At 48.1% G+C, this 22,627-nt stretch overlaps 1 protein-coding gene and 1 non-coding gene across 8 annotated transcripts in view; both read left to right on the forward strand.

The window, feature by feature from the left end:
- Window positions 1–773: 773 nt before the first annotated feature.
- The window catches only part of TBC1D2 (TBC1 domain family member 2), a 40,922-nt gene continuing 19,068 nt past the window's right edge, over window positions 774–22,627 (forward strand). For 2 of the 7 annotated variants that reach the window (XM_006096479.3, XM_023760347.1), the window contains exons 1-5: window positions 782–1,300; window positions 4,611–4,752; window positions 10,822–10,969; window positions 17,130–17,263; window positions 20,290–20,486. In XM_006096479.3, coding sequence (XP_006096541.1) covers window positions 926–1,300; window positions 4,611–4,752; window positions 10,822–10,969; window positions 17,130–17,263; window positions 20,290–20,486 — 996 coding nt within the window. In that variant the 5' untranslated portion in view covers window positions 782–925. Of the gene's footprint in view, window positions 1,301–4,610; window positions 4,753–10,821; window positions 10,970–17,129; window positions 17,264–20,289; window positions 20,487–22,627 lie in introns of those variants that run through there. The other 5 variants (XM_023760346.1, XM_023760348.1, XM_023760349.1 and 2 more) reach the window with 5 other exon arrangements.
- Window positions 15,653–15,785, forward strand: LOC111827531. The gene has a single exon (XR_002831143.1). It is a non-coding gene; the product is annotated as a small nucleolar RNA SNORA66 (small nucleolar RNA).

Below are 22,627 nucleotides of genomic sequence, written 5' to 3' on the forward strand. Positions count from 1 at the left end.
TGCTATATCGAACATATTTGTCAGCTAAAGGGAGAGAAGCGGCTAAGAAAGGGCCAGAGGGGTGGACGGAAATGGGTTCTACCGCCCAAATGGAAGAACGCGCCCTAGACAGGAAGGAAGGGGCGAGTAAAGGGCAAGAGAGTGGAATGAGGCGGGAAGTTGAGCGAGTTGGGGTCTGGGTACATTTATTCTTTATTAGTTCGTACAAAATTACTGAGCCCAACCCCGCCCAGCAGCGCAGCAGCCAGCCGGGCGCCCTGTATTATGCAACCGGCGCCGGAAGGTGGTGAGCTGGGGCTGGGAGACCGGAGGGGGAGGCCGCCGCGCTCGGCTGAGAGCCACGAAGGCGCAGAACCAACGCGAAGAGAAGAGGTGGACGCCGAACCCACGAGCCCCACACGCCCGGCAACACCGGAAGTGGCGTCTCTCTCAGCCAATGGGCGCGCGATGCGCCGACCGACGGACACCCGCGCGGCGCCTGGGGAGAAAGGGCGGCGGCCCCTCGGCGTGAGGCCCTATCCTCCTACATTACTACGCGAGCTACCAGGACAGTCCAGTCAGTGACAGGCGTCCCTTCCCGTTCCTCTCCCGCCCGTTAACCGAGCTCAGTGACACCACGCCTCCAGCCAGAGGTCCTCCTCAGGCCCGGCCGCTGCCCTCAGTTAAGATGGCTGACTGGCGGGTGCAAAACCCGGAAGTGGGCGGGGCAGGAGGAGCCTGCGGGGGCGTGTCGGTGGGCGTGGCCTGGTTTCCGAGGGGCGGGAGGGGGTGGCCCGCCGCCCTACTGGGCTTTCGGTCGGTGAGGCGCGCTTACCGCCGCGGGTCACCACTGCGCCCGCGCTCGCGCCGGGATCGCCCTGAGAGGCTCCGAGATTCGTCCCAAGTCGGGCTGCGGTCCTCTGGACCCTGCGCTGTCAGAGCGGCGATGGAGGGCGCCCGGGAGAAACCCCCGGAGCCTAGCTCCCCTGCCCTCGGGTCCCGAGAGCCTGCCGGCTTGGCCGGGGGCCCCGAGGTGCTGCCTCCCGAGGAGTCGGAGGGCTGCGCCCGGCCCCCGGAGACGGCCCCCAAGAAACTCTGTGGATACTTAAGCAAGTTTGGCGGCAAGGGGCCCATCCGGGGCTGGAAGTCCCGCTGGTTCTTCTACGACGAGAGGAAATGTCACCTGTATTACTCGCGGACCGCGCAGGATGCCAACCCCCTGGACAGCATCGACCTCGCCAGTGCGGTCTTCGACTGCAAGGCGGACGCCGAGGAGGGAACTTTCGAAATCAAGACTCCCGGCCGGATTATTACCCTGAAGGTAAATGGGGCGGTTTCCGCCTTGGAAGCAGGGATGGGTTACTCGGGCGCGGCCGGGTGCCGGGGGGCGGTCACAGTAAACTTACCGGGAAAATCATCCCCGGTCCTGATCGCCCCGTGAACCCTGGGTGCCCAGGCCTTTGGGATTTCGGACGCGCGTTCACGCCCAGCTCCTCGCTGGGTTCCCACAACAAAGGCAGGAGTGTGGGGTCCACAGTTCGGGTCAGGAAACTGAGTCAGAGAGATGGAGTGACCGGCCCCGCCTCGGGCGCCCAGACAGCGTGTGTGGGGCCGGTTCCTGGGATCTCATAGTCTCACTTCCTCTCGGGACCAGTACCGCAGCAGAACTTCGGGGACTTGGGGCTGACGGATAGTCAGCATAGGAGCTTGCAGTCCTCTCTCTCGAGACCTAGATTCCAAATCACTTTCCTTGATGTTCTGGCCGGAAGGAATGGATGCTGAGAAAATGTTGGCAGGGACTGGGAGGTCAACATTGAGGTTTCACCGATCAGCTCAGGTTGTGCATCCGGGCACATCCAAGCTTGCTTCCCCTCCCAGTAGGTTTTGTGTAATCCTGTTTGACCCAGAGAGCCTGAAGCGGTGGAAAGGCCATGTGCTTTGACGTCAGACAGGACTGGATTCAAATTCTAAGTCAGCTGCTTAGTAGCTGTATGACCCTGGGCAAGTCCCGTAACCTCTCGGAATGTAGGTAGTTTTTGAGATTTAAAACAAGATATGTGAAGCGTCTGGAACAGCAAAGGCACCTACACATTGTTGAAATACTCCCAGCACCTAGAATACCACCTGGTACCTGGAGGGTGCTCAGTCAACGTTTGTTGGGTGGACGCACTTGGTGGTGGAGCCAAGAGGAGGTGCCCCAGAACTTAATTGGAAAGACAGATCTGCACTTTGAAATAAGAGTTCCAGGATTCACGCTCTGAATTACGAATGTGTCAGGAGACAGCCTTCCCCACCGCATCCCATCTTCCCAGCCCCCCACCCTTACCTCCAGCCTGGGCATCTGTGGAGGCCCCTGGATGCAGCCCACAGCCTCCACTCTCCTTTACAACCAGGCCAGCATGGGGAGGCCAGGTAAAATAATGGAAACCAGGAACTCCAGGCCAGGCAAGGCAGGCATTTCACAGGTCATGTGGTTTGCAGGTGTCTCCTCCCACAGGTGGAATGCTGTCTACAGGGTCTCCAACACATGGCTTTTACTATTCCATTGATCTGTGTTCAGGCCTGGCTCTGTGCTAGGCACTGGGTATGGAGCCAAATTACACCTACCCCCTGGTGCTCAAACAGCTTAAGCTCTGGTGAGAGAGACTGACGGAGATTGGCACGCACAGTAAAATGTTCTGTTAGAGACACAGGAAGTCTGTACCAGAAAAGTGTGGTGACAGGATGGGTCAGGTCCACTGAGTGGGAGGGTCCATCCAGAAAGGACATTGTAGAAGGGATGATATCTGAATCCTGAAAGAGGACATCAGTTTTCTAGCAGCAGACAAGAGGGAGAATGTTATTCCAGGTCAAGAGACCCCCATGAGCAAAGGTGGGAAATCATGCTACCACCCAGTGTCCAGGCAGGTTCCAAGAGCTTGTGGTACAGAGGGAGCCAAAAGATGGAATGGGAGAACAGAGGCCCACGGGGAGGGCAGGGCATTATGAGTTATGACGGGGAGCTTGGGCTTTGTCCTAGGGGCTGTGGGAAATTGTCAAGAGCTTTAAGCAAGGAAGCACCGTGATAGTAGAATGCTTAGAAAGCTCAGTCTGGCTATTGGGTAGAGAACAAATTAGAAGAAGGCAAGGCTGGGGGTCAGGGAGTCCATCAGGAGGTGATCACGAGAGAATGATGGCTGAGCTAGAGCAGTGACAGAGTGAGACAGTGGCTAGGGATGTGAGAGGGGAGTCAGGGAGGCTCCTGTAACTGGCTGACTGCCTGTTGGTCCAGTCACTGATAGGAGTTGAACCCAGGATGAGGAGACAGTAGGACATCGGGTGTCTGTCCTTCTTGGTAGACTCTTAAGTTCTAAGAGGATAGAGGCATGTGTGTTGGCTCACCACAGTATCTCCAGTGCCTCCCTCATTCCCTGACACAGATAGCAGGTGCTCAATATATACTTGTCCAGTGATTTAATAAAGTGGGTTTGTTTTGGGGCTGGACTTTGTGAGTGCAACGTCATGGTGAAGCCCTGGGAAGGCCTGCGGTCTCTCAGGGAAAGTGTATAGAAAAGGAAGATGGTGGGCATCATTTTATCTTATTTGATATCTTTACGACAGACCAAGGGCTTCTTTCTTGGAGCCCCCATGGCCTCGTGCACACCTCACCTGTGAGCCTCTTAAAAGGAGGAGCTTGCCCTGGTTGCCCGTAGCCTGCTGCTTTTCTCATGTGGCCTTGATTGTGAGCAGCTCTGTGAGACTCACCATCCACTCCGAGCGAGCTGCCCAGCTTCTGTGCCCAAACAACGGCAGGCCTTTGCCACATAAGCCACATCTCCTGGCCATAAACTACAACAAAGCTCTGGGAGTGGGAGAAGTGGGAGACCCAGGGTCTGGGACCAACCAGAGCGGCTTCAGAGCCTTAGTTTCTCCATCTGTAGAAGAGGCTGAGCACTCCTGCCCGGCCTCCTCCCTGGAGGATCTGGTGACCCAGAGGATGTGAGAATAGGTGTTTGTACCACCCAGTACAATCAGCATCAACCATTAACTGTTTGGGGGATGCCTGGAGGGTGCCACTTTGTCGTGATGTGCATATGGCTTTCCAGTCCCCAATCATAGGCATGACTTCAGTGCATCCCTAAAACAGAAGGGACTCTCCATTCCACACAAAGTCAGCTAAGACATTGAGATGTTGCACAAAGAGATAGAGACAGTGATGGTATCCTGGGCCCCACCCAGGGCAGAATTTTAAAGCTCTTACCCTCTCTCTTAGCACCTCCAAATTCCTTTACCCAGTGAGCACATTTTGAGCACCTACTGTATGTCAGGTACTATGCTGGCCACTTTACCTTCCTTACCTCATTTCATCCTCATAACAACAGTCCTATGAAATGAGTGTTATCATCACCATAGTAGAGCTGAGGACACTGAGGCCCAGAAAGGTTAAGGAACCTCTAAGTGGGAGACCAGAGCCTGATTACCTTCTATGGCCAAAAAGCAGGTGGTGTTTTCTAGGTGGGCACCCAGCCACAGTGAAATTTTTTTCTGGGAAGGAGACTTACCAAGCTTCCCTTGACCTTCCCACATCCCACATCCAGTGCCACCCTGTGAGCACAGAGCCTTCCTTGCCAACTAACCCTTGTGCTTCTCAGGCCGCCAACAAGCAAGTGATGCTGTACTGGCTGCAGCAGCTGCAGATGAAGCGCTGGGAGTTCCACAACAGCCTGCCTGCACCTCCTGTCGTCCCTGACGCTGCCCTGGCTGGGAATGAGCCTGCCCTGCGCCTTGAGCTAGGTACCCAATGGGCTCACCTCCTGTGCACACCCAGGGCTCTTGGTGACGAAGCCTCACTCCCCCTATTAGGAGTGAGTGGGAGGAGCCCTCTGCTAAAGAAGCAGAGAGCCAGGGATGTGACTCAGGATCAGTTAGGGCAACCATATAGTGACAAGGGCAAGAATATGGGCTCTGAGGCCAGGCTGCCTGGTTCACATCCTAATCCTGTGTGGTCTTAGGCAAGATGTTTACCCTTCTGAGCTTTAGTTTCCTTCCCTGTAAAATGAGGTCAGTAAAGAAATTATGCTTACTTCTTAGGGTTTTGGTGAGGATTAAATGAATCCATATACCTTAAGTGGTTGGAACGATGCCTGTACATTGTCAGTTCAAAAGCTGTCAGCTATTATTATGATGACTATAATGGGAATGTCTTAAGAAATGAAACTTTAACAGAGTTGCTCTGAGGTAGGTTAGTGAGAAATTGCAGATATTGTTACTGCTGCTTTACACAAATGCTTTTGTGCTGTGAGTTGTGTAGACCAGTGTTCATTGTATTATCCCTGTTGTTCGCATAAGCCAGAATCCTTCACCCCCATGTGGCCCACAAATAAGTTTCTTGATCCCAAATCCTACAACATCCCAGCAGGGAGGAGTCCTGGAGATCACACCCTCCCACCCCCATGCTGAAGCCAGGAATATGATTGGCAGATTTTAGAATCCAGACTGACCACCCACAGCTACCCCTGCAGGAGCCCAGAGAGTGAGTTCCCAGTACAAATCTGCAGCACATCTAAGATGCCTCATCCTTAATTAACAGGGAAGCCAAATGGGTGAGGGCAGGACTGTGGCCAAGTGATCCTAGACCTCCACCCGGATGTTTTTCATGTCCCAAGCTGAGCTCATCTGCCCTTGACTCTTCTCCCCCCGTTTTCCTTCCCCCATTTACCCAGTTGCTCCAGTAACCAGGAGCCACCCAGATTCTTCCTCAGTCACCAGCGCTGGCCTCACCTCCCTGTGGCCTAAACATCAGACTCAGGCCCCCCTTCACTGTTGTCGCCTTGGGTCAGGCCTCAGCTCTTAGCTGGAAAATCATAGAGCAGCCTCCGCTCTGGTGTCTCCATGTCCCAGCCTGCCCCTCTGCACTCTTCACTGCAGTCAGAGTAAACTTTCTAAAGTGACAGCCTGAGCTCAGGCTTGGCTCAGTGGTTGCACATCAACCTATGAACCAGGAGGTCAGGGTTCGATTCCCAGTTAGGGCACATGCCTGGGTTGCAGGCTCAATCCCTAGTGTGGGGCATGCAGGAGGCAGCCGATCAATGATTCTCTTTCACCATTGATGTTTCTGTCTCTTTCCCTCTCCCTTCCTCTCTGAAATCAATAAAAATATAGTTTTAAAATAATAATAAATAAAGTGACAGCCTGAGCCCCATTCCCCTTTCCTGGCTACTCACCATGTCCCAGACCCAAATACAGTCCCAGCTCTTTCAGTCCCAGCACCAAATTCAGTCCTTCCTGCTCTCACCTGTGTCTGCTGCCCTAGCACCTGCCTCGTGTCTTATGCTTCAGAGTGCCAGAGGCGTCTCTGCTCTCTTCTCGATGGCCAAGCTTTAGTGTCCCCTCCTGCTCTTGCCAACCTCCTCTTGGAAGCCTTCTGGGACTTTGTCAGCTGGACTCTATATGAGTCCTCAGCACTTCCAGACCATCCTCAAGGCCTGTCGCATTGTGTTCTAAGTAGAGTGTCCTTGTCAATCTCTGCCCCCTAGCCCTAAAGGGCGGGGGTTGTGTCTTTGTCACCTGTGTCCCCATTACCTGGTGCCCTGCCTGCCACATTGGATATTTGTTGCATGAGTGTATGAGCAAATACATTGAATTTTATAATTAAATGAGGAAAGGAATGTAAAGCCTTTAGCATAACGCCAGGCACATAATTAATGCTCACTACATGGCATCTGTCCTAATAATATTATTATATGTGTACATGTACACTGTTATTATTATAACAACTGCATCTTTTTATTGTTAATAATCATCAGTGATTTCTCCTGAGAACCTTCTGAGTGTTTTATGATTGTAAGGGCTTTCTTTGAGGAAGGGTTTATTTTTGCTTCTACATTTTTATTCTACCCTCCACGCCCCACCTCCCAGAGCTAAACAACCCTGGCTGTGCTGGAAACTGCACATTGTGTCTGAGTTGACACAATTCCCCATCAGCCTCGGACCAGATGCAACAAGAAGCCCTCCCTGACTTGAGATGGGAAGAACCAGGTTATCAGTTTTGGGATCCCACAGGTTCTCCTGCTGTGCTGAACCCTTTCCAAGTTCTTGAATTCTGGGGTTTTGGCTCAGCACACTCGGCGGGCCTCTTCTGGGCCAGCTCCTGCTGTGGGCATGGGGGCAGGGGAGTGATTGTCATGACCAGGGCGCCAGTCTCCCAAGGAGGACACTGGGGCGATGCAGGAAGCAGGCATGTGGGCTTCCCCTCTGAAGCCTTACTCATCCCACAGCAAACCCTCACCATCCCGGGCCAGGGCCCCTGTGGAACCTTCCCCAGCTTAACCAGAGAGACATTTCTGGAGACTTGAGCAAGCTGGCAGGCTGTGGGTTGGCAGGCTGGAGCAGGCTGCCCCACTTCTCCAGTGCCTCCCTTCCTGGGAGGAAGCAGGGGCCTGTCGCCAGGGCAATGAAAACCTACCAAGTGGCGTCTGACTGAGTCACAGGCGCTACATCTTGTACAGTGTCTCAGGACTGCCTTTGAGCACAAGGCACGTGCTTTTACGAGTTCACACCTTAATTTTATATTTTCCCTGAACATTGGTCTCCATAGAGCCCAGGAAGATCAAGGGGAAGCCGACGGATTGATAATAAAGACATGTTGCCAAAGTAGAAAACATCTCACAAAGCACTTTTATAAATGTTTATCATAAAAATATACATACTACTTACACTGTTGTAACACTTCACATGCATCATCTATCTAATCATCACAACACTCTTATGAGATTTTTACTGTTATTTTCATTTTACAGAAGAGGAAACTAAGGGTCGAAGTGGCTTGGGTCAAACAGTAAGATGTCAGTGCTGAAATTTGAACCCTAGTCTGTAGACTCACACAAGCACACACCCCATCCTCAAGCACATGAGCCACGTGCCAGGGCCCTCCAGGAAACCAGTGGCCCGCCGGTCTAAGCCCTGATTGTTAGGTGATGGCTTCTTCCTACTGGTAATGGGACAGCCTCTACAGTTCAGGCAAAAGGAGAATTACGAGTAAATGCTGTTGAAAATTTTTTGTATGGTCACCTCACTGAAGGCACGTCTCCAGGCTGGAGAGGGACCCAGAGGCCCAGACCAGAGTCTTGGGTCAATTCTGTTTCCTGAAGGAAGTGCTACCCTTCACTGTGGCATCAGCATCATGTGCCTCTCTTCCTTTGGACACCCCCTTTGCACTGGGAGCTTGCGCTTTCCCGGGCACCTCTCCCTTCTTAGTACTGTCTGCTTGTCAAAAGTGCTGCTGTAATAAGGAAAAGTGAGGAACGGTGTTGGATCCATGGCTCTGCTAGCAGCTGTGCCACCTTGGCCACAAAATTCATCCTCTCTGAGCTGCTGTTTCCTCATTGGTGAAACCAACCCCGTGGTGACATTTAACCCCAAGACGTAGTTCTGTGTGGCCTCAGTAGATCTAGAGCCACAGGTGGGAGTTAATGGAAAACAGATATTGGCAGTCAGGGGAGTACTTGCCAAGACATTAAAATCTTAGACCGATGGTAATTTTTTTGTTTGTTGTGATTGAAGGAGAATGAAGATGGTTAAAGTATTGATAAGCGAGGAGACCTTAATTATTTTGAATCAGCTCAAAGTCTGAATCAGACTCCTTTGAAAGATGTGCATCCACAGTATGGGGCTTTATGGTTTTCTAAACATTTTCATATACTTTAACCCTGAAGGAGACAAAGTGTAGGGTGGCTGTCCGGTTTTTAAAATATGGAACCTGAAGCAGAAAGAGTAAAAATGATCAGCCCGGTCACAGCGCCCTCCCAGCAGAAACATGGTTTGGCCACAGGTCAGGCCCTTTCTAGTCAGCCAGGTTTCTTCTGGCTCCTGCTGAAACCCCCAGGGGGCTCTGCCATTCCAGCCAGATCTGATTCCTTCTTAGCCACCCCATCCCGTTTGTCCTTATCACCTCCTCCTCTGGAACCCTCCTGGCATCCTCAACTCTGGCTCTGGAACCCCTCCCCCCACTCTTTCTGCAGGTCCAAATCAGCTCAGCCTTCCAGGACGCTCGAATGCCCTTCCTTCAGGAAGTCTTCCCTGACTTGAGTTAGAAGGAATTTGTCTCCACCTCCCAGAACTCCCAGCACTTTGGCTGGCCTGCCCTCCAGCTTCCACCCAATTGGTCTTCCTAAAGCTGCACTTTAACCTGCTCCTGCAGCTGGGAGCTTCCTGTGCCTTCGATTATCTCACTTTCTCCAGCCCCACCAGGAAACTTTAGGGTAGACGCCCAAACAGCTGAGAAAGTAAATTGAAGGGAGGAACTCAAAAGAATGAGTGGGTGTGGCCAGGTACCAGCCAGGCTGCCGGATCTGAAAGAGCCTTTTGGGGATTGACAATGTGTTATTTGCCAAGTTAGACTGCAAAGTTTATTTTCAAGTAGATTGAGCAACTCTCCCTGGCCCCCACCATTGCATTTAATGTTCTTGCAGATGCAAGGCAAAAATAAATGTCCTCTACCCCTTCGCCCTCTCAGTAAGAGGGCCCCAGGTAAAAGGTGTCTGCTGCCCTGCGCGTCTCAGGGCTGCCTGGTCAAGATCATGCCATCTCCAAGTGGCCTTGGTTCTCTTCGACTTCTGGTAGCACTCAAAGCTAACTTCTGAATCTTTCACCTCCTCTCTCTTATATCTCAAATAATGTTTCATTAGCCTTTAAAGTACTCACTATATAAGAATCACTGTTTAAGCAGAACATTTGAAAAACATAGAAAAGTAGCCATAAGCTTACCACCCAGAGACAGCCAGTGTTAGCATTGTTATGACCTCCAGCCTGCCTCTTTTTTTTTTTTTCATGTAAATGATTTTCTGATCAGATAACAATACAAAACGCTTTACTTTGCTTTTTGGTACTCAGTATTGTGACCCTAAAATGTCCCTGTGTTGTAAAATCTGTTTATTAATACCTACTTTTGATAAATATATATTATTTCCTGTTTATAGATGTAACCCATGTTTACTATAGAAAATTTGGGGGAAAACATTAAACTATAATGAGTAGCCTGCTTACTTCTAATCCCAGCATGCAGTTCTGACCACTGTTAAGATTGCCAAGTATTTCTTTAAGACTCTTCCTATACAATGGAGATCATACTATAACCCTGATTTTTATCTGTTTTTTTCAACCTTAGAGTATGTACCATGCACATTCCCCATGTTCTTAAGCATTTTTCCTTAGCATCATTTTAAATGGCTGAGTAAAATGCCCCTGTCTAAAGGCATCATAACTTATTTAACCTTTTCCCAGATCTTACTTGATGTTAATTTCAGTTTGAGGCTAAACAGTATCGGGATGAACCTCTTGGCTCATAAAGCTCTGTCTGCATTTCAAACGACTTCTTTAGGGTGGATTCTCAGATGTAGAAATATTTGCAGTTCTGCTTTTTTTTTTTTTTTTTAATCCTCACAGAGGATATTTTTTCCATTGATTTTTAGAGTAGAAGGGGGAGCAGAGAAACATCGATGTGAGAGAGGTACATCGATTGATTGCCTCCGGGGCCAGGATCGAACCTGCAACCCGGGCATGAATCCAACTCAACCCTTCGATGCGCTGGCTGACACTCTAACCACTGAGCAAAAACAGCCAGGGCTGTTCTGCATATTTTTAATGGGTTTCTAGCAAGGCTATTGCAGCAAAATGCATCATTTTACTGGTTGTAGAGCATTCAGTGAACCACCTGCCTCTTTGGCTGCTGTTAACCCACAAGGAAGGCTTGCTCAGGCTGACTCCCACCTGCTCCCAGTGGGAGCTGAGCCCATAGCACCCACCTGTCTGGTCTTTCCAAGTACAATGACCCAATGGGTGATTTCCCTTTTCTTTGTTCCCCAGAGCAAGAGGAGGCGGAGCTGGAGGAGTTCCTGCACCCCGTGAAAACGCCCCCTGGACTTGTGGGTATGGCAGCCGCCTTGCAGCCAGCCCCAGCCATGCCCTTGGCCCTTCAGAATATTTCCCTCAAGCACCTGGGAACCGAAATACAGTAAGTGCTACTGGGGCTGAGGGGCTGGCCAAGATGCAAGCAGCCCTTCTTCAGAGCTCACTGTGATCTGGGGTGATTCCCAGTAAGGAGGAGGGCCTGGTGGGGAGGGTTTAGGGCAGTGGTTCCTAACGTGGGGCACATACCCCACGGGGGGCAACTTGATTTTTAAGGGGGGCAATTAGAGAATGAGTTGTTAACAGTGAATTTTTTGCATTTCTTATGGTTCTAGGGGCCTCATATACAGTATATAAATATATATTGTGACATTTATGCATTTCAGTTCTTTATTATATATTTTGAAACTTTATTTGCTGTTTTTTTCATATCACTTCATATTATTACTATTTTTTAACAATTTCTTAGTGATTTCTTCCTCAGTACTTCAACTGTCCTGTCATTCTTTTATTTTTCTCTTTCATGGATGCCATGTTCTTTGGAAGCTTGTTTAGACCAAGTTAATGTCCTTTAGGCTTCCTCCACGTGACTAGGAGTTCACTTGGAGATGCTTAGGTGGGGCATGGCCAAAAAAAGGTCGGGAACCACTGGTTTAGGGGCTCTATTTTCAATTCATGCTATTACTTTAAAATATTACATTCATTGTTCTGATTTTAAAAGTAGTGCATATTCTTTTTAGAAATTAGAAACATCCCAAAAGATATAAATTTAACATTATCCATTTTCCTGTCACCCAGACAAGTATTCTTAGCATTTACTGTACCTCTTTCCTCCTCATTTTCTATACACATACATGCATAATTGATATCATGCTGAATGTAATGTGATAGCTTCATAAATGTCTATATATGTCAAACACATCAAATTATTCACTTTTAATGTGTAATTTATTAGATGCCCATCATATATCAGCTACTTTTTCATTTAATGGTGTATTATATATACAATTTCTCATCGGCAGGCTTTGTTTTAAATAGGTTATAAAAAGATAGCAATATGGCCTGGGCTTTGGAGTCAAGTTGCCTGGATATGTGTTCTGGCTCCGCCAGTCATGGGCTCTGGTATCCTTGGCAAGTTGTTTGATTTCTCTGTGCTGCACTTAAATTGTTAGTAAATATAAAATTCAGCAATGCTTGCCTTGTATGGTTAGTGCAGTGGTTAACTGGTCAGTGCATGCAAACTGCTTTCGAACTGTGCTTGGCAGTGGGTAGGCACTCAAATACAGAGTGGGGCAAAAGTAGATTTACAGTTGTTCACATGGAAAATAATATAATAATTTATAAATAATAATACAAGAACAAACTTTCACGTACTCACAACTGTAAACCTACGTTTGCCCACCCTGCTGCTGCTATTGTTGCTCTTACTGAAGAAATGGAAGCTTTTGGGAATTCAGACTATACCCAATTCTGATCTGTTTGGGTGCATATTTTTTGTGAGGACTTCATACAAACTGGACCTCTTAGAAAGCAGGACTCGGATCAGAGATCCTGGCTCTGTGTGACTCAGGCCTAGCATTTCCCTCGGTCAGCCTCAGAGTTTGAGTTTGTGTGGGTAACTAGAAGGGTCGTGGTGCTGTTCCCAGGACAGAAGCAGGTTTTAGGGGAAAGACAATGAGTGTTCTTTAGGGCCTAGAGGTTGACTACCCAACAGGCACTGGGTGGAAGACCTGGAACTCAGGAGAGCAATCTGAGCTAGAGAGAGACTTGGGGAATATGGGGCATGGTTGAGCCCCTGAGCCCCCCCCCCCCCCCCCCCCCAGTGTGAGTGGACAAGAAGGGTGCCCTGCTGGAGATCTTCTCTAAGGAGGAGTTGAAGAGAACTGTGTGCATTGTGAGCCTAATGGGAGGTTTGAGGGGGCCTGAGAACTTCAGCCATCCCGCTGGTACACACTGTATCCAGGATGGTCTCACCAAGATTAAGCCAGGTTCGTGCCTGATGAAGGCCACAAACAACAGAAGTGAAACAGAGAACATGCAGAGACCAAGAAAGGAAGGAAGTTTCAGGGATTAGTCAGTTACCTCTTTCCTGACATTTGCAATAACCCACATAAAATGCAAGGGAACATTGCACGTGTCCTGGGGAGAGCCCAGTGGGTTTAAGGTTGCCCTTGTCTCCTGTATCCCCTGGCCCTGGCTGGTCTTAGAGCCTATAGTTGGGTCTGCCATGAGCCAAGATCATAGTCTGGGGAAGGGAGTAAGGGAGCTTCCAGAGCACCATACTGGGTGCTTCATACTCATTGAGTTGTCTGTTAAGTTCTCAGGCTATGGAGTCAGATGTCCAGGTCTAATGCTCAGCCCCACCATTTACCATCTCTGTGGCTTTGGTTACTTATCCTCTCTGAACCTCAGTTCTCCTCATGTGCAATGGAGGTGATAATAGTACTCACTCCATTGAGCTGCCGTGAGGATTAAATGCATTGAATGTATGTGTGTGAGGATGAAATGAGTTGTATTTCTAGTGTTTAGCTTAGAGCCTGGTCTGTAAAGGGCCTCGTTGTTGTGAATACATTCATCATCCCCACTGCAGGTGAGAAAACCCAGACTCAGAAAGGATAAGTGGCTTGCCCAAGGCTTTCTTTCCAGGACAAGCCTTTATGACCACTACCTTTCTGCTGACCAGGCATTTCAGACCTGGAGCTAAACCTACACAGAAAATGATCTATGAACTGCTCCAACCCAAGTCAATAAATTTATGAAGTGGCGTTGCCTCTTCCAAGCACAATAGTTTGGCTGGGTAGTGGCCACCTGGTCTGTGTCTGTAGAGATCAGAAGGCCCTTTACTGCCCTGAGGTTGGGGTTTCTATGCCTCTTATATCCCAGGGATGACTGAGCTCCCTAGACATGTTGGGGAGGCTGCAATCCCTGGGCAAGGGGGAGTATGGGCAGCCATGATGGTCACCCCACCCAGCCACTTCCTCTGGCTGTAGGGATGTGTCTCTGGGTCTTCTCCAAGTCATGTGGCTTGTGGTTTGTGGTTTGTGAGATACATTTTCATGGAGCTCAACACAGGACCCAGCACAAAATGCTACTCAGTAAATCATGTCCCTCATCATTCTTTTTAATATGGCCTACCACCTTTTATTTTAACATGGAGAAAATAAGAACTGGGAAGGGGAAATGACTAGCCAAGGAGTCGGGGGCTTCTTAAAATAGGACCTTAATAATAACAGAGTAAAAGGAGTCAGAGACCAAATTTTAAAGTCTGATAGAGTGCTGACTTCTAATTTCTTCTCTGTTCTTAATTTAACTTATTAATTTCTCCATTAAAGTAAAATCTCATTTTTTTTGGACCCAACTATACCAAGAAACTGGATTTTCTTTTAAAGATAAGTTTCAGATTAAATAATTATTCTTTGAAAATTATCAACAAACTTTTAGCTAAACAGACCAAGAAAAGGCATGACTCAATTACTAATATCAAGAACAAAAGGAGACAATACTACCAACTTTACAAAAATAACAGGATTATAAGGGAATACTAAGAACAATTATATACCAACTAGTTAGATAACTTCAATGAAATAGACAAATTCCTAGAAAGACACAAATTATTAAAACTGAATCAAGAAGAACTAGAAAATCTGACTAGATCTATAACATGTAAGGAGATTGAATTAGTAATCAAAAAACTATCCACAAAAATAAACAAAAACAACATCTAGGACCAGATAACTTCACTGGTGAATTCTACTAAACATAAAGAATAATTAATACCAATTCTTCACAAACTCTCCCCCATAAAAGAAGAGGAGGGAACACTTCCCAATTCATTTCATAAGGTCAGTATTATCATGTCACCCAAACCAAACAATGATATTACAAAATTCTTTGAATACCCAGAACCTTCACCTAGAATTTCTTTGTGTTTTTTCTAACACACCTCTTCAGAGATGGTATGGATTTTCAGGAGTCCCAACTTTATGTAAAATTTCAATTTCAACTCTACACTTTGTCCAAACCTTGTTTTCTTCCCTCCCTTGAAACCAAGGCTCTAGGTTTTTGGTATCAACAGTTAATCCCTAATCACAAGAAAAAAATCTGTATGTGTGGGTAATGGATGTTAATTAGACTTATTGTGGTGATCATTTCACAGTATGTACATATATTGAGTAAATATGTTTTATACCTGAAACAAATATAATATGTCAAACATATCTCAATGTAAAAAAACAACCCAAAAACAACAAACAGTTGATCCCTGAACAGATTTATATCCTAGTCAACTCTCACGACAATAATGCTGCAAACAAACACCTCTAAATTCAGTGCCATGTTAATAAGCATTTATTTTGCACCCATCTTAGTTCAGTTGCTATAGGCTAGGTTCACCTGGTCGTGACTCTAAGCTGGTAAGATCTAGTTCTACCACATATTTCCCATCTTCCATGGGCCACAGCTACCTGAGGCATGTTCCTCCAGAGGGCAAACCCCACATGCGAGCACAGTTTAAGCCTATGTTCATATCACATTTGCTAACATCCCTTTGGTCAAGCAAGTCACATGGCCACACAACGTTAAGGGGGGAAGGGGAGGCACTCTGTTCTCATGGAGGTGGAGGAGAAAGAGCGAATACTGGCATACTTTGTTTTGTTACATTTCACAGGTACTGCATTTTTTACAAATAGAAGTTTTGTGGTAACCTGCATTGAGCACTTGTCAGCGCCAATTTTCCCGCAGACTCAGCATTTTTTAGCAATAAGATATTTTTAAATTAAAGTATCTCCGAGTGCAAACTTGATCACTAACTCTGCATGATGTTGCAGATGTGAAGGGAACCACGTTTGCTAAAGAAATTGTGGTGATAGAAGTGTATTAGCCTCAGAAGCTACTGAGGTGGTTCATTGTATCCTAGTACAGTATAAAAAAAAAATAAGTATCTCCGAGATATGCCTGTATTTGCTGAACAGTAATCTAATCTACCTGGTGATCTTTCTCTTTCCTTCCCATTTGAGTTTCACCTCCTTTTTCATATTTAGTGCCTGAGGATTTCTCTTCCTTTCCTGGGAATTCAGCTAAATATTTGTGAAATATGTTTTGTATTTATCTAGCATCCAGGTGTTTTGGAATAAGGGTTTTTCAGAGTAATTTGTCCCCCACGTGGGGGTGATATAGCAGAGCCCGGATTCCAGCACAGATCTACAGACTTTCGCATCCTCTTTTTTGACCACGCTGTTGCTGCCCTTAATTAAGTGACTTTCCAGTGCAGTGTTTTCTACCTGTTGACTATGACCACAGTGGGAAATGGTTCAGTACACACACACACACACACACGTTTCACATAATATTAACCTTCTCTAAATGGAGTACATTCTCATGTTTTTCATCTTGTTTTTTTAAATGCTGATCATGATACTAAACTGATTTTATAATCTACCAATGGTTTATAACTTGCAGTTTGAAAAACACTGACCTACAGAACTCCTTTAATCATTTTCTCTTCCTTGTTAACTAATTTTGGAATATGTCTACTTTTATATCTTTGCAAAGGGAAACTAAACTCAATTGAACTGTCTTTTTCTCTGACTCTCTATGACTTCCTCTGTAGTCTCTGGTCCTAAGTCAGCCTTTCGTGCTACCTACAAACCAAAAAGGTATTGAGATTGCACTCGGGGCACAGGCTACCCCAGTGCCAGGTGCCAGCAGGCATGCAGGTATGTTAGTGCCCAGTTCATGAAGAAAAGACATTGCTTTATTCAGCCTAGGCAAGTACTTGGTCACAAGGTGGCCCATTCATGGAGCCACTGATGATATCTGAGCCAGGTAGTTACAAGACCAGATGAAGGTTTTAGGAAAGTTAGTTTGGCAAGTCCATTCAACATTTATTCAACACATACATAGCAAGGGCCCTCTATATTTCAGCACTGTTCTATGCATTCAAAGTACTTTGGTGAACAAAACAGACAGACATCTCTACCTTCAATGGCTTATACTCCAGCTGCAGGATTGGGGCAGGGGCGTCAGGCTTATATTGTTTATAAGCAACATTGTGGACGGTGATAAGCAATGAAATGATGAAAAGAAGAGGGGTGAGGGGGATCGGGAGTGGCTCGGGTGGGGTACATCATGCAGGGTGCCTGGAGTCTCACAGACTGATCAGGCCATGCCTGGGGGTAGGATACAGCCTGAGCTCTAGCACTGACAGCGGGGAGGAGAGGGGCAGAGTGGCAGGGCTGTCAGCCTCATGCTCCTCTGTTTCCCTTCAGAAACACGATGTACAACATCCGAGGCAACAGGCAAGCCCAAGGAACAGGCCATGGACCTCCAGGGGAAGATCCTCTACCGAGCAGCGAGCCTCAGAGGGCGGAGCGGCCCTCATCCCCTGACCCCAGTGCCCCAGGTGAGCCTCTGCCCAGGGCTGAGCTGCCTTCAGAAACTGAGTGCCCGTCTCCCCAGAAACCAGCATGTGTGCTTTTCTGTCAACCATGGGACTCTCCGGGGCACTCCTTCTGGCTTTATGGGTCTAGTAGCAATGATTGATTATTTGTTGTTGTGAAGTATACATAACATAAAATTTAACCCGTTTCAGGGGTACAGTTCAGTGGCATTAAGTACATTTACATTCTTCTGCAAACACCACCCCCATCCATCTCCAGAACTCTTCATCTTCCCAAACTAAAACTCAGCCATGATTCTTGAAGTAATAAAGGAAAATCTCACTTTCTTACTTGTTTTTTAATTTATAAAGAAAGAATATAAAAATGCCTTTCTATGGCGATTAAATTTGTCAACTCTGCCTGAAGAAGCAGAGCAGATGGCCTTTAGGTCCCATCCAGCTATGACATGGCATTTGATTGTTTCTTTCACAAAATGTGAGTGACCCACACCATGGGCGGGGGGTGCGGGGGGGAGGTTGGCTTCTTCGATTGGTGCCCTTATAATTTAAACAGTTGGGAGAAAACTGACTGAGGCAGCACTGTGTGTTCTCATGGCAGAGAGGACGCCTGGGCCATGTAGAAGTGACTCTAGGAAAGGTGCCCCATGGGAGCAGTGCCTGGGGACACCCCGCAGGTCACGGGAACAGTGCAAGAGAAGATCAGGACCATAGCGAATCAGTAATAATAATGAAACTAGCACTTACATAGAGTAGTTATTTGTGCCACTAAGCACTTTGGGATCGGGGTGAAGGGGGTAATAGTTGTATTAGGATATAATTCACATACCATATAGTTCAGTGGCTTTCAGTATAGTCACAGAGTTATGCAGCCATCACCATAGTCAATTCTGGAACAGTTGTAATTACCCCCAAAGGAAACCCTACATCCCTCAGCCATCAGTCCCAGTCTCCACCTCCCTCCAACTCTAGGCAACCACCAGTCTATTTTCTATCTCTGCAGACCTGCCTATTCTGGAGAGTTTCTACAAATGGAATCGTACAACATGTGGTCCCTGCTGTCTGGCCTCTTGCACTTAGAACCTTTCAGGTTTCAGCCATGTGCACTAATCACTTTACTTGCAGAAGCTGTTTAAACTTACAGCAACCCGAGCGAGCGAGCTACTATTGTTACTAATGTTACTCAGGCCCAGCACTCCGGCCCCATGCCGCGGCCTGAAGCCTCCTTTTCTAAATCAGTGATTTTTTTAAAACTACATCTTTATTTTCATGAAATCTTGATGCCATAAACAAAACCTAATATACAAAGTAGATAAAAGCTGAGTTGGGTCAGGGGTTGGAGTCTGGGTTCCCCTCAGCCCCTCATCCTCCGCCCTTCCCAGTCAGCCATGAGGCACTCCCATGAAATCCTAGGGCACTGACTGAGAAACGCTGTCTTGGGCCTCGTTTTCTCCAGCTGTAAAATGAGCTCAGTGATCCCTATGCTTCCTGCCTGCAGGGCTGGTGGCAGCAGTGTTTCAGAGGTCAGCAGGGCTGCAGGGCTGAGCTGCACAGTCTGGCTCTCCCAGAGCCTCTGGCCAGGAAGCGGTGGCCTGGCATTCCTCGGAGCCCTGTGGCTGCTCTATCCTCAGCTCACCCAGATTTCTCTGAAGTCTGGAAACAAGACCGATCTGTTCTTATACCCAACAAGTTCAAGGAGTTTCTGGTTCCTGTCACCTACTAGATCTTTATCTCTTCAAACCCGTTTGCCTGTCCCTCAGCCTGGGCCCCAGAAGAAAGATGCTAAGTCATTCAGCTTGTCCTCCAAGCCCTACCTGTCCCCTCCCCTGGGATCCCACGCCACATCCTTATTTTTCACACCTTAGTCTCAAAAAAATTGGGGATAGCTTATTAAAATGCATATCTGGGGAAAGAAAATGACTTATTAGGGTTAGAAAATTTAGATAAGATCCTTCAGAGTAGCCAAGGGTGGGCAGCAAATGTGGCTCTGAGCTTCTCAGCAGCCATGCAAAGAGGGAGATACAAGTGGTTAGCTTATTCCCAGGGTCCACAAGAATAAACACATATTTTCTTGGAAGAAGCAAAGCCTTTTCTGAGGGCTGAGAAGAAATTCTGCTGGGGCCTCATAACCGGCATGATGTGTCTGTGCCATGTAAACAAGATCCTCAAGGTCCCTTAACCATATAATCAGGCCATTAAATGTCCCTGGTTGCCAACTGATGGCAGAACCCTAAAGCAAAGGCTGGGGACAGGGCAGGACAAGGCGGCTTGAGTGAGTGGATTTGATTTAAGAATAAAATTTGGCTCTGGTCGGCAGTGGTTTTCAGTAAAGAGCCAGATAGTCAATATCTGAGGCTTTGTGGGATATGTGGTCTCTGTTACAAGTTCTGCCCTTGTAAAGTGAAACCAGAACAGACAGTGCCCAAATGAAGGGGTGTGGTTGTGTCCCAATAAAACTTTATTTACAAAAGCAGGCTGTGGACTAGATTTGGCCTGTGGGCCATCAGTTGCTAACCCTGGCTCTAGAGGAAATAAAAGGACTATGCAGCCTCGAGGGAAATATGTCTCCTAACTTAGCTTATAGTAAGAATCAAAGAAGAGTTTGAGCTGCTCTCTGGGGAAAGAATGCAGAGTACAGATATTCCTATCAAGAGACAGGTCTTTGAAAGTTGCTCACAGGGTAGAGGTGGAATCCTGACATAAAAAGTCATTCCTTCAGAGCTTGTGACTGAGGGGATGACCACCTGGCAAACATAGCCCATGCAGGTGGGGATCTGAGAGGATGGGCTGGTGACCTGGCCAGCACAGTGTAAATAATGTTTATTAGTCCAGCCCTGTACAGGCTGCATCAGCATCACCTAGGAATTAGAAATGCAGATTCTCAAGCCCCACCCAGGCCTGTTGAATGAAGAGCTCAGGGTGTAGGGTCCCACAGTCTGCATTTTACCAAGCCTTCCAGGTGCTTCTGCACAAGCTCATTTGAGAACTGCCAAGGCCCCGGTCATAACCTCTGTGTTTCTCCTCTTGATCAGGGAAAGATCCAGGGGAGACTCTGAAGCCTGCACCCAAATCCTCTCTGACTGCCAATCTCATTCAGAAAGCCAAGCGCCAGAACAACACCTTCCCACTCTTTGCTGAGGGACTCACACGGAACCGAACTGCCCAGGAGAGAGCCTTGGCCTTGGAGCAACAGGTTCTGATGCTTACCAAGGAGTTAAAGTCTCAGAAGGTGAGCTCTGCCCCAGGCTCCAGGAGACCTCTGGGTGTAGGCCAAACTGTGGGTGGTTGAAAATGCTGGCTGTTGATTACTCAGGGACACGCTGTCACTCAAACAGAAAGCCGCTAAGGGCAGGGTCTCTGGAGGCCTACTTTAATAATTGCCTCTCAGGCCCCTCCTGAAGGACTGTGCATGGTCTGCCCCCACACCCAAAGAGGGACAGTGTGGAGGAGGGTGACCTGGATGCAGGGTCCTGGGAGGTGCCACCAAAGGAACCTGGGATCTTCACCAGGCAGCCGGTAACTGGGCAGGATCTCTGAAGGACTGTCACAGGACAGAGGGAGCAGGCAGTTCCTTTGGACCTGGGGCTGAGTCAGGCCCAACAAGGAACAATAGCAGGGAGGAAGATTTAGGTTTAATAGAGAAGTTAATGACAGCAGTTAAAAAAAGAAAGCTGCATGTTCATTGTAGAAAACAAATCACATGTATACACAGACGTTATAATCATTAAAAAGCCTACAACCCAGAGGGTAGATCGTGTTCCCACCCAGGGCTACCTCTGGAAGCAGTGAGGGTCCCATGGCAGGAGGGCAAGGGCGGCTGCAGCACCGGCAGCAGCCTCTCTAGCTAGAGCAGTGCCTGATCCCTGGACCAGCACAGCTTAAGTCCCAAACCCAAACCCAAGCCTGGGTTTGAAAAGAAATCTGGACTGTAAAGACCACTTCTCCTTTCATCATATCCTACCCTTCTTTCTAGGAAATCTGGGTAGCCTCCCTTGACTTTGGCCAGTCCTTCTAAGGCATCACGAATTGTCAGATGAAGCTGAGAGGCCCTGGGACACCGAGATTTCACTTAGGTTTGCCCCTAACAGCTCTGCAGCTGTGGAGGACCGACCATTCTTCAGTAAATGAAGGCGAGGTCTTGGAGATTAGTAAGGGCCACCCAGGCTGAGGGCAATTCCCCTGCAGTCTGAGTGAAAATGTCAGGAGGAAGTTGCTCAAGCATTAAAGAATTAGACTTTGTTACTGGTTCACTTGCCAGCAAACCTCATTCTTGTTCTTGAGCAGGTAGTGGGAGGAGAGCAAGTCTTGTGGGTTAGCTTTTGACCCACAATATGAATGGATTTGCATGCTCTCTGACCCATCTCACAAATGCTCTTTGGTCCAGTGCCGTGGTCGGCAAACTGCGGCTCGCGAGCCACATGCGGCTCTTTGGCCCCTTGAGTGTGACTCTTCCACAGAATACCACGTGTGGGCGCGCATACAGTGCAATTGAAACTTCGTGGCCCATGCGCAGAAGTCGGTTTTCGGCCTGGGCGAATCTATTTTGAAGAAGTACTGTTGATATTTGGCTCTGTTGACTAATGAGTTTGCCGACCACTGGTCTACTGGGTAATTCAGAGCACAGGCATTTAAATAAGAGGCTGCAGATCCCAATTCAAGCCCTGAGCAAGTCTCTTAACCTCTACAGCCTCAGTTTCCTCCTATATAAATGGAGGAATAGCCATGTTTCCTGGAGAGGCCTGTGTCTAGATTCATAAAGCCTGACTGGTGCCTGGCCAGCAGTTGCCCAGCAGATTCGGGCTTTGATTATTTTGACTACTGCTAGCATTCCCTGCCTTTTTTGTTGATTCCTTCTGGCCTTTGAAGGAATGACACACACGCCTGAGGGGCTCTGAGAAGAACGCTCCTGAGGAGTTCTGGGAATCAGACCTGAGCTGTTGAGGGCTTCCAGGAAATATGCTTGTGAGGCATAGCAGTGAGGATGGAGGGCCGGCCTTCATTCACACTAGGCAGGGGGATCCCCAGCCCTGCCAACTCTGGGGTTTCACCTCCAGCCCAGACACCAAAACCAAAGAGGGGAAGGAGAAAAGGAGACCAACTCTTGGCTCAGAGGGGGCGGAGGAGGCTGGCACAGCCTTGGGATGCTGAGCCCTAGGGACTCAGAAATGCAGGTTGGAGAGCTGCTCTCCATCTCACCCTCCCAGTCCAGTCCTTCAGCTGGGAAAACAGCTCCCTGGGCCTCGGGGCCCACATCTACCAGATGCCCCTCCCATGGCCCTTCAGTGGGAAGGCACTACCTTTCTACCTGAGGCTACAGGGGACATGGGAGTTGGGGTCATGCTCTAGCCCAGACAGCCAGGTGGCCATTGC

Source organism: Myotis lucifugus, unplaced genomic scaffold (assembly GCF_000147115.1).
Source record: "Myotis lucifugus unplaced genomic scaffold, Myoluc2.0 scaffold_180, whole genome shotgun sequence".
Lineage (NCBI taxonomy): Eukaryota > Metazoa > Chordata > Mammalia > Chiroptera > Vespertilionidae > Myotis > Myotis lucifugus.